General features: G+C 26.2%; 3 protein-coding genes across 9 annotated transcripts in view; 1 reads left to right on the top strand and 2 right to left on the bottom strand.

Moving 5' to 3' along the window:
- Window positions 1–12809, top strand: part of LOC111413401 (chromosome transmission fidelity protein 18 homolog) — a 156800-nt gene that overhangs the window by 78040 nt on the left and 65951 nt on the right. The gene's annotated exons all lie outside the window — the stretch shown is intronic.
- Window positions 1–12809, bottom strand: part of LOC111420214 (Dorsal root ganglia homeobox) — a 108117-nt gene that overhangs the window by 53123 nt on the left and 42185 nt on the right. The window lies entirely within an intron of this gene.
- LOC111420215 (peptidyl-prolyl cis-trans isomerase-like) lies at window positions 8783–10035 on the bottom strand. The gene has a single exon (XM_023053159.2). The coding sequence runs from the start codon at window positions 9918–9920 to the stop codon at window positions 9372–9374; it is 549 nt and encodes a 182-aa protein (XP_022908927.1). The 5' UTR covers window positions 9921–10035; the 3' UTR covers window positions 8783–9371.

Here is a 12809-nt window from a genome sequence, read left to right as displayed (position 1 = left end):
GTGTTTAAAACAAATTCAATGAAGAGCGTGGAGTGGGTCCAAAGTGGATTCGGGCCTTAAAAGTGTTATTAAGAGACGCGAACGCGCGCAGTTGCCAAGTTAAGCGGCTCGGCTTAATGAATTTTATGCCGCCTGAATCTTTTAAGGGTCCGTTAAACCGAAATTCCGCCCTCATAACGTTTTCTGCACCACTCTCTAACCCCCTAGAAATTCCCCCAAAGCATGTTGGCGAATGGGGGGATGGCAAATTCCCTCCTCCCAAAGTTACACGTCGACACAGGTTCAGATCAAACGGGATTTCTACGTGCTTTATTCATTTTCATCGATTCTAAACACAAAACGACGTTTCAATGATACTCAAATGATACTCTTGTTGTGTCTATCATCATTTATTATTCATTCATTCATTTTTAGGAGTACAATCATGAGTTATATATCAAATTAAAGCTAGAGAATCATATTTTAGAATGAACCATAAATATAATGTGATTTGGTTAAAAAAGTTTCGAGAAAAAATGTATTGAAGATATCTCAAGATTTTGTTGTAACCAAAAATATCAAATCAGTCTTATTTTTAGGATTTATATATCAAATTAAAGCCTAAAGTATCTTTTTTGAGACCATATAAAAAGTTATGAGTAGATCCATAAAGTTTAGGAGAAAAGAATTTTTTAAACAAACCCTAAAACTAGGTCATTTTAGAACGTTTTCTTAAAAATTTCAAACTTTAAAGAATCGTATCTGTTTTATTTCTTAGAATTAACCAACGATCTGTGTGTCAAATTATTGCTTAAAGTATCTCTTTTACATAGATCCATAAAATTCAAGAGAAAAGAAATTTTTAAACAAACCCTAAAAAGTTGCTCATTTTAGAACGTACTCTTAAAAATGTCAAAATTTAAAGAATGGAATCTACTTTATTTATTGGAATTAATACACGATCTATGTGTCAAATTAAAGTTTAAAGTGTCTTTTTTAATACCATATAAAGAATTATGAATAGATCCATAAAATTTAGGAGAAAAGAATTTTTTAAGCAAATCCTAAAACTTGGTTGTTTTAGAACGTATCCTTAAAAATGTAAAACTTTAAAGAATCATATCTACTTTATTTATTGGAATTAACAATCGATCTGTGTGTCAAATTAAAGCTTAAAGTTTCTTTTTTAAGATCACATAAATAGTTATAAGTAAATCCATAAAATTCAAGAGATAAGAATTTTTTAAACAAACCCTATTTTTAGTCATTTTAGAACATACTCTTAAAATGTCAAACTTTAAAGAATCATATTTACTTTACTTATTGGAATTACCAAACGATCTGGATTTAAAATTAAAGCTTAAAATATCCTTTTTAAGACCATACAAATACTTCTTAGAATTTTTTTTTAATAAATCCTAAAAATTGGTGATTTTAGAACGTATCCTTAAAAATGTCAAAATTTAAAGAATCGTATCTACTTTATTTGTTGGAATTAACTAACGGTCTGTATCTCAAATTAAAGTTTAAGGTATCTTTTTTAAGACCATATAAATAGTTTTGATTAGATCCATAAAATTTAAGAGAAAAGAATTTTTTAAACAAACCCTAAAACTAGGTCATTTTAGAACGTTTTCTTAAAAATGTCAAACTTTAAAGAATCGTATCTATTTTAATTGTTAGAATTAACTAACGATTTGTGTGTCAAATTAATGCTTACATCTTTACATAGATCTATAAAGCTCAAGAGAAAAGAAATTTTTTAACAAACCCTAAAAATTTGCTCATTTTAGAACGTACTCTTAAAAATGTCAAAATTTAAAGAATGGTATCTACTCTATTTATTGGAATTAATACCCGATCTATGTGTCAAATTAAAGTTTAAAGTGTCTTTTTTAATACCATATAAAGAATTATGAATAGATCCATAAAATTTAGGAGAAAAGAATTTTTTTAAGCAAATCTTAAAACTTGGTTTTTTAGAACGTATCCAACTTTAAAGAATCGTATCTACTTTATTTATTGGATTTAATAATCGATCTGTGTGTCAAATTAAAGCTTAAAGTTTCTTTTTTAAGATCACATAAATAGTTATAAGTAAATCCATAAAATTTAAAGATAAGAATTTTTTAAACAAACCCTATTTTTAGTCATTTTAGAACATACTCTTAAAGTATCAAATTTTAAAGAATCATATCTACTTTATTTGTTAGAATTAACAAACAATCTATGTGTCAAATTAAAGTTTAAAGTATCTTTTTTAAGACCATACAAAGTTTTTAAAATTTTTTTTAACAAATCCTAGAAATTGGTCAGTTTAGAACGTATCCTTAAAAATGTCAAACTTTAAAGAACCGTATCTACTTTATTTATTGGAATTAACCCACAATCTGTGTATCGAATTAAAGCTTAAAGTATCTTTTTTAAAATCATAAATAGTTTTAAGTAGATCCATAAAATTTTGAAGAAAAGAATTTTTTAAGCATATTTTAAAACTTGGTTATTTTAGAACGTGTCCTTAAAAATGTCAAACTTTAAAGAATCGTATCTACTTTATTTATTGGAATTAACCCACAATCTGTGTGTTGAATTAAAACTTAAAGTATCTTTATTAAAATCATATAAATAGTTTTAAGTAGATCCATAAAATTTTGAAGAAAAGAATTTTTTAAGCAAATTTTAAAACTTGGTTATTTTAGAACGTATCCTTAAAAATGTCAAATTTTAAAGAATCATATCTACTTTATTTATTGGAATTAACAATCGATCTGTATGTCAAATTAAAGCTTAAAGTATGCTTTTTAAGATCACATAAATAGTTACCAGTACATCTATAAAATTCAAGAGATAAGAATTTTTTAAACAAACCCTATTTTTAGTCATTTTAGAACATACTCTTAAAATGTCAAACTTTAAAGAATCATATTTACTTTACTTATTGGAATTACCAAACGATCTGGATTTAAAATTAAAGCTTAAAATATCCTTTTTAAGACCATACAAATACTTCTTAGAATTTTTTTTTAATAAATCCTACAAATTGGTCATTTTAGAACGTATCCTTAAAAATGTCAAAATTTAAAGAATCGTATCTACTTTATTTGTTGGAATTAACAATCGATCTGTGTGTCAAATTAAAGCTTAAAGTTTCTTTTTTAAGATCACATAAATAGTTATAAGTAAATCCATAAAATTCAAGAGATAAGAATTTTTTAAACAAACTCTATTTTTAGTCATTTTAGAACATACTCTTAAAATGTCAAACTTTAAAGAATCATATCTACTTTACTTATTGGATTTACCAAACGATCTGGATTTAAAATTAAAGCTTAAAGTATCCTTTTTAAGACCATACAAATAGTTCTTAGAATTTTTTTTTTAATTAATCCTAGAAATTGGTCATTTTAGAACGTATCCTTAAAAATGTCAAAATTTAAAGAATCGTATCTACTTTATTTGTTGGAATTAACTAACGGTTTGTATCTCAAATTAAAGTTTAAGGTATCTTTTTTAAGACCATATAAATAGTTTTGATTAGATCCATAAAATTTAGGAGAAAAGGATTTTTTAAACAAACCCTAAAACTAGATCATTTTAGAACGTTTTCTTAAAAATGTCAAACTTTAAAGAATCATATCTACTTTATTTGTTAGAATTAACAAACGATCTATGTGTCAAATTAAAGTTTAAAGTATCTTTTTTAAGACCATATAAAGTTTTTAAAATTTTTTCTTAACAAATCCTAGAAATTGGTCAGTTTAGAACGCATCCTTAAAAATGTAAAACTTTAAAGAATCGCATCTAGTTTATTTATTCGAATTAACCCACAATCTGTGTGTCGAATTAAAGCTTAAAGTATCTTTTTTAAAATCATAAATAGTTTTAAGTAGATCCATAAAATTTTGAAGAAAAGAATTTTTTAAGCATATTTTAAAACTTGGTTATTTTAGAACGTGTCCTTAAAAATGTCAAACTTTAAAGAATCGTATCTACTTTATTTATTGGAATTAACAATCGATCTGTATGTCAAATTAAAGCTTAAAGTATGCTTTTTAAGATCACATAAATAGTTACAAGTACATCCATAAAATTCAAGAGATAAGAATTTTTTAAACAAACCCTATTTTTAGTCATTTTAGAACATACTCTTAAAATGTCAAACTTTAAAGAATCATATCTACTTTACTTATTGGATTTACCAAACAATCTGGATTTCAAATTAAAGCTTAAAGTATTCTTTTTAAGACCATACAAATAGTTCTTAGAATTTTTTTTAATAAATCCTACAAATTGGTCATTTTAGAACGTATCCTTAAAAATGTCAAAATTTAAAGAATCGTGTCTACTTTATTTGTTGTTATTAACTAACGGTTTGTATCTCAAATTAAAGTTTAAGGTATCTTTTTTAAGACCATATAAATAGTTTTGATTAGATCCATAAAATTTAGGAGAAAAGGATTTTTTAAACAAACCCTAAAACTAGATCATTTCAGAACGTTTTCTTAAAAATGTCAAACTTTAAAGAATCGTATCTATTTTAATTGTTAGAATTAACTAACGATTTGTGTGTCAAATTAATGCTTACATCTTTACATAGATCCATAAAGCTCAAGAGAAAAGAAATTTTTTAACAAACCCTAAAAAGTTGCTCATTTTAGAACGTACTCTTAAAAATGTCAAAATTTAAAGAATGATATCTACTCTATTTATTGGAATTAATACACGATCTATGTGTCAAATTAAAGTTTAAAGTGTCTTTTTTAATACCATATAAAGAATTACGAATAGATCCATAAAATTTAGGAGAAAAGAATTTTTTTAAGCAAATCTTAAAGCTTGGTTTTTTTAGAACGTATCCAACTTTAAAGAATCGTATCTACTTTATTTATTGGAATTAATAATCGATCTGTGTGTCAAATTAAAGCTTAAAGTTTCTTTTTTAAGATCACATAAATAGTTATAAGTAAATCCATAAAATTCAAGAGATAAGAATTTTTTAAACAAACCCTATTTTTAGTCATTTTAGAACATACTCTTAAAGTATCAAATTTTAAAGAATCATATCTACTTTATTTGTTAGAATTAACAAACGATCTATGTGTCAAATTAAAGTTTAAAGTATCTTTTTTAAGACCATACAAACTTTTTAAAATTTTTTTTTTAACAAATCCTAGAAATTGGTCAGTTTAGAACGTATCCTTAAAAATGTCAAACTTTAAAGAATCGCATCTACTTTATTTATTGGAATTAACCCACAATCTGTGTGTCGAATTAAAGCTTAAAGTATCTTTTTTAAAATCATATAAATAGTTTTAAGTAGATCCATAAAATTTTGAAGAAAAGAATTTTTTAAGCAAATTTTAAAACTTGGTTATTTTAGAACGTATCCTTAAAAATGTAAAACTTTAAAGAATCATATCTACTTTATTTATTGGAATTAACAATCGATCTGTGTGTCAAATTAAAGCTTAAAGTTTCTTTTTTAAGATCACATAAATAGTTATAAGTAAATCCATAAAATTCAAGAGATAAGAATTTTTTAAACAAACCCTATTTTTAGTCATTTTAGAACATACTCTTAAAATGTCAAACTTTAAAGAATCATATTTACTTTACTTATTGGAATTACCAAACGATCTGGATTTAAAATTAAAGCTTAAAATATCCTTTTTAAGACCATACAAATACTTCTTAGAATTTTTTTTTAATAAATCCTAAAAATTGGTGATTTTAGAACGTATCCTTAAAAATGTCAAAATTTAAAGAACCGTATCTACTTTATTTGTTGAAATTAACTAACGGTCTGTATCTCAAATTAAAGTTTAAGGTATCTTTTTTAAGACCATATAAATAGTTTTGATTAGATCCATAAAGGAGAAAAGAATTTTTTAAACAAACCCTAAAACTAGGTCATTTTAGAACGTTTTCTTAAAAATGTCAAACTTTAAAGAATCGTATCTATTTTAATTGTTAGAATTAACTAACGATTTGTGTGTCAAATTAATGCTTACATCTTTACATAGATCTATAAAGCTCAAGAGAAAAGAAATTTTTTAACAAACCCTAAAAATTTGCTCATTTTAGAACGTACTCTTAAAAATGTCAAAATTTAAAGAATGGTATCTACTCTATTTATTGGAATTAATACACGATCTATGTGTCAAATTAAAGTTTAAAGTGTCTTTTTTAATACCATATAAAGAATTATGAATAGATCCATAAAATTTAGGAGAAAAGAATTTTTTTAAGCAAATCTTAAAACTTGGTTTTTTAGAACGTATCCAACTTTAAAGAATCGTATCTACTTTATTTATTGGAATTAATAATCGATCTGTGTGTCAAATTAAAGCTTAAAGTTTCTTTTTTAAGATCACATAAATAGTTATAAGTAAATCCATAAAATTTAAAGATAAGAATTTTTTAAACAAACCCTATTTTTAGTCATTTTAGAACATACTCTTAAAGTATCAAATTTTAAAGAATCATATCTACTTTATTTGTTAGAATTAACAAACGATCTATGTGTCAAATTAAAGTTTAAAGTATCTTTTTTAAGACCATACAAAGTTTTTAAAATTTTTTTTAACAAATCCTAGAAATTGGTCAGTTTAGAACGTATCCTTAAAAATGTCAAACTTTAAAGAATCGTATCTACTTTATTTATTGGAATTAACCAACAATCTGTGTGTCGAATTAAAGCTTAAAGTATCTTTTTTAAAATCATATAAATAGTTTTAAGTAGATCCATAAAATTTTGAAGAAAAGAATTTTTTAAGCAAATTTTAAAACTTGGTTATTTTAGAACGTGTCCTTAAAAATGTCAAACTTTAAAGAATCGTATCTACTTTATTTATTGGAATTAACAATCGATCTGTGTGTCAAATTAAAGCTTAAAGTTTCTTTTTTAAGATCACATAAATAGTTATAAGTAAATCCATAAAATTCAAGAGATAAGAATTTTTTAAACAAACTCTATTTTTAGTCATTTTAGAACATACTCTTAAAATGTCAAACTTTAAAGAATCATATCTACTTTACTTATTGGATTTACCAAACGATCTGGATTTAAAATTAAAGCTTAAAGTATCCTTTTTAAGACCATACAAATAGTTCTTAGAATTTTTTTTTTAATTAATCCTAGAAATTGGTCATTTTAGAACGTATCCTTAAAAATGTCAAAATTTAAAGAATCGTATCTACTTTATTTGTTGGAATTAACTAACGGTTTGTATCTCAAATTAAAGTTTAAGGTATCTTTTTTAAGACCATATAAATAGTTTTGATTAGATCCATAAAATTTAGGAGAAAAGGATTTTTTAAACAAACCCTAAAACTAGATCATTTTAGAACGTTTTCTTAAAAATGTCAAACTTTAAAGAATCATATCTACTTTATTTGTTAGAATTAACAAACGATCTATGTGTCAAATTAAAGTTTAAAGTATCTTTTTTAAGACCATATAAAGTTTTTAAAATTTTTTCTTAACAAATCCTAGAAATTGGTCAGTTTAGAACGCATCCTTAAAAATGTAAAACTTTAAAGAATCGCATCTACTTTATTTATTCGAATTAACCCACAATCTGTGTGTCGAATTAAAGCTTAAAGTATCTTTTTTAAAATCATATAAATAGTTTTAAGTAGATCCATAAAATTTTGAAGAAAAGAATTTTTTAAGCAAATTTTAAAACTTGGTTATTTTAGAACGTATCCTTAAAAATGTCAAACTTTAAAGAATCATATCTACTTTATTTATTGGAATTAACAATCGATCTGTATGTCAAATTAAAGCTTAAAGTATGCTTTTTAAGATCACATAAATAGTTACAAGTACATCCATAAAATTCAAGAGATAAGAATTTTTTAAACAAACCCTATTTTTAGTCATTTTAGAACATACTCTTAAAGTATCAAATTATAAAGAATCATATCTACTTTATTTATTAGAATTAACAAACGATCTATATGTCAAATTAAAGTTTAAAGTATCCTTTTTAAGACCATACAAATAGTTCTTAGAATTTTTTTTTAATAAATCCTTGAAATTGGTCATTTTAGAACGCATCCTTAAAAATGTCAAACTTTAACGAATCGTATCTACTTTATTTATTAGAATTAACCCACAATCTGTGTGTCGAATTAAAGTCTAAAGTATCTTTTTTAATACCATATAAAGAGTTATAAGTAGACCCATAAGATTTAGGAGAAAAGAATGTTTTAAACAAACCCTAAAAATTGGTCGTTTTAGAACGTACTCTTAAAAATGTCAAACTTTAACGAATCGTATCTACTTTATTTATTGGAATTAACCCACAATCTGTGTATCGAATTAAAGTCTAAAGTATTTTTTTTAATACCATATAAAGAATTATGAGTAGATCCATAAAATTTAGGAGAAAATAATTTTTTAAACAAACCCTAAAAATAGGTTATTTTAGAACGTACTCTTATAAATATCAAACTTTAAAGAATCGTGTCTACTTTATTTGTTGGAATTAACTCAAATTAAAGCTTAAAGTATCTTTTTTCAGAAGATTTTTAAATAGTTTTGAGTAGATCCATAAAACTTAGGAGAAAAGAATTTTTTAAGCAAATCCTAAAACTTGGTTATTTTGGAACGTATCCTTAAATATATTAAACTTTAAGCAACCATATATACTTTAATTATTAGAATTCACAAACGATCTGGGTATCAAATTAAAACTTAAAGTATCTCTTTAAGACCATACAAATAGTTTTTAGATTTTTTTTTGTAACAAATCCTAAAAATTGGTCATTTTAGAACGTATCCTTAAAAATGTCAAACTTTAAAGAATCGTATCTATTTTATTAAAACTTAAAGTATCTTTTTTATAATAATTTTTACCCCGTAGGAAATTATTTAAATCCATTTAAAGGATATGTTTATCAATTGATACATCTTGCGGCATCCTTCAGTATTCTAGAGCATCCCAATTTGTCGTCAGCATGGGCTATTGCGCAATCAGACTTCCATTCTGCCTTCTAAAACCACCCAACGTGTTAGTAACATCATTACATCTTGAATCTTCTATTTTGCGGTGTAAAGATTTAATGCATTATTTTATGTTTAAAGTCAGCCAAGTTTTTGGCAGCAGGAGATATTACATTAAAAGATTCACATTTGGCATTTTACAGCCTATTAATTTATTTTCCCAGTTAGCTAACTTGTTATATCAACTTGTTAATATCATTTGATGTATTGCGCTTTTAACAGTAACACAATAACTTCCATGTGTCTACAACACTCTAGTTCCCATAAAGTGTTTGCAGATACATTTAAGCTTTAAATTAAATGTATAAGAAACAATTCTTTATCTTGCACATTTTATATTAAATATAATAACGTAAATTTTCGAATATACGACTTAGAAACGCTATTGTATTTGGCCACATTTAGCAATAATGATTTGTTTTGATGGTATGCCGTTAGATAATCCAAATTTTTCAATTCTATTAAGCACGTGCAGTCCGTCGATGACTTTTCCAAAAACAACATGTTTATTATCTAACCAATTAGTTGCGGCGATGGTGATAAAAAATTGCGAGCTGTTGGTGTGTGGTCCAGCATTTGCCATAGATAAAGTTCCTTCGCCAGCGTGTTTTAAATAGAAATTTTCATCGACGAAATGTTTGCCATAAATACTTCTGCCGCCGGTACCATCGAAATGAGTGATATCGCCCCCTTGACACATAAAATTTGGAATGACCCGATGAAATTTTGAACCTTGGTATCCGAACCCTTTCTCTCCGGTACACAAAGCACGAAAATTTTCGGCCGTTTTTGGCGTAACGTCCGATCGAAGCTCGAAAACTATTCGTCCTAAATTTTTACCATCAGCGTTAATATCGAAGTAAACCCTCGGTAATTTTATTACACGTGATCCTTTACTTGCCTTGTTCATCACGTATTTGACTAAAGGCATTTTAACCAATTAAATAGTTTTTTATTGCAATGGTACTTGTTAATTTTGTTGTACGGATGGAGAAAGGAATAAAATGCGTGATATGGTTGACGTTGATTGATGTTATATGATGTTATAAATCTGATGGGAACGGTGCCTAGATTTTTAACTCAAAATTTAGATTTCGAAATAATTTGTTTTTGAAAATAATCTTGCATTGTTAGATTGTTGTTGTCCTTATTAACAGGGACAATGGCGTCTCTCGCTGACGATTCGTGGACACACGGTCGGAAGTGGAGAAGCCCGAGGGATGGACATCACAAAGCACGGGCCCTCGACAACGGCGCGAGGGCGCTACGGCCCTAATTGCAATGCCGTGCCTCGTTACCGAGCCCTAATTGCCAACTCAATCTAATACACACCTTCCATATCACCTGAGGCAGTAATTAGCGGACTATGAGGACTGCCATCTTTCGCAAACTGTGTCAAATGTGTAATGAAACTTTCTATGTATACTTAAAAAGATTTTTTTTATTTAAAATAGATAATTGATTTTTTGACTACGTTTTTAGGAAGTTGAGATATTAAGTATTCTTAATCAGAATTTATCCATCTTGGAAACTTAAAATTTGGTATAACCTAACCTCAAACCTTAATTTATAACCTCTAAAAGTTTCATATCTTAAATTCTAGGCATTTCGGAGAAAATAATATTTTTCTTTTATAACACTGAACAGAGACGTCAAATGAAATAGGAGATTTTAAAAATTTTTATAAAATTAATTTTAGGCCCTGGCAACTTCAAATTTGGTATAACCTAACCTCAAACCTTCCTTTATAACCTCTAAAAGTTTCATTTCTTCAATTCTAACCGTTTCGGAGAAAATAATTTTTTCTTTTACGATTTTAAAAAGAAACGTCAAAATGAAATAGATTTTTAAAAATTTCTATAAAATTAATTTTAAGCCCTGGAAATTTAAAATTTGGTATAACCTAACCTCAAACCTTCCTTTATAACCTCTAAAAGTTTCATTTCTTCAATTCTAACCGTTTCGGAGAAAATAATTTTTTCTTTTACAACAATGACAAGAAACGTCAAAATGAAATAGGAGACTTTAAAAATTTTTATAAAATTTATTGTTTGTCCGGGAAACTTGAAATTTGGTATAACCTAACCTCAAACCTTCCTTTATAACCTCTAAAAGTTTCATTTTTTCAATTCTAGCCGTTTCGGAGAAAATTAGTTTTCTTTTACAACAATGACAAAGAACGTCAAAATGAAATAGGAGATTTTAAAAATTTTTATAAAATTAATTGTTGCCCCTGGAAACTTAAAATTTGGCATAACCTAACCTCAAACTTTCCTTTATAACCTCTAAAAGTTTCATTTCTTCAATTCTAGCCATTTCGGAGAAAATAATTTTTTCTTTTACAACAATAACAAGTAACGTCAAAATGAAATAGGAGTTTTTAAAAATTAATTGTTTGTCCGGGAAACTTGAAATTTGGTATAACCTAACCTCAAACCTTCCTTTATAACCTCTAAAAGTTTCATTTCTTCAATTCTAGCCGTTTCAGAGAAAATAATTTTTTCTTTTACAACAATAACAAGAAACGTCAAAATGAAATAGGAGTTTTTAAAAATTAATTGTTTGTCCGGGAAACTTGAAATTTGGTATAACCTAACCTCTAACCTTCCTTTATAACCTCTAAAAGTTTCATTTCTTCAATTCTAGCCGTTTCGGACAAAATAATTTTTTCTTTTACAATGACAAGAAACGTCAAAATGAAATAGTAGATTTTAAAAATTTTTATAAAATTAATTGTTTGTCCGGGAAACTTGAAATTTGGTATAACCTAACCTCAAACCTTCCTTTATAACCTCTAAAAGTTTCATTTTTTCAATTCTAGCCGTTTCGGAGAAAATTAGTTTTCTTTTACAACAATGACAAAGAACGTCAAAATGAAATAGGAGATTTTAAAAATTTTTATAAAATTAATTGTTGCCCCTGGAAACTTAAAATTTGGCATAACCTAACCTCAAACCTTCCTTTATAACCTCTAAAAGTTTCATTTCTTCAATTCTAGCCATTTCGGAGAAAATAATTTTTTCTTTTACAACAATAACAAGAAACGTCAAAATGAAATAGGAGTTTTTAAAAATTAATTGTTTGTCCGGGAAACTTGAAATTTGGTATAACCTAACCTCAAACCTTCCTTTATAACCTCTAAAAGTTTCATTTCTTCAATTCTAGCCGTTTCAGAGAAAATAATTTTTTCTTTTACAACAATGACAAAAAACGTCAAAATGAAATAGGAGATCTTAAATTTTTTTATAAAATTAATTGTTGCCCCTGAAAACTTGAAATTTGGTATAACCTAACCTCAAACCTTCCTTTATAACCTCTAAAAGTTTCATATCTTAAATTCTAGGCATTTCGGAGAAAATAATATTTTTCTTTTATAACACTGAACAGAGACGTCAAATGAAATAGGAGATTTTAAAATTTTTTATAAAATTAATTTTAGGCCCTGGCAACTACAAATTTGGTATAACCTAACCTCAAACCTTCCTTTATAACCTCTAAAAGTTTCATTTCTTCAATTCTAACCGTTTCGGAGAAAATAATTTTTTCTTTTACAACAATGACAAGAAACGTCAAAATGAAATAGGAGATTTAAAAAATTTTTATAAAATTAATTATTATCCCTGGAAACTTGAAATTTGGTATAACCTAACATCAAACGTTCCTTTATAACCTCTAAAAGTTTCATTTCTTCAATTCTAGCCGTTTCGGAGAAAATAATTTTTTCTTTTACAACAATGACAAGAAACGTCAAAATGAAATAGGAGATTTTAAAAATTTTTATAAAATTAATTGTTTGTCCGGGAAACTTGAAATTTGGTAT

The sequence above is a fragment of the Onthophagus taurus genome, chromosome 5 (genome assembly GCF_036711975.1).
Source record: "Onthophagus taurus isolate NC chromosome 5, IU_Otau_3.0, whole genome shotgun sequence".
Lineage (NCBI taxonomy): Eukaryota > Metazoa > Arthropoda > Insecta > Coleoptera > Scarabaeidae > Onthophagus > Onthophagus taurus.
This window is presented reverse-complemented; position numbering and strand designations above follow the sequence as displayed.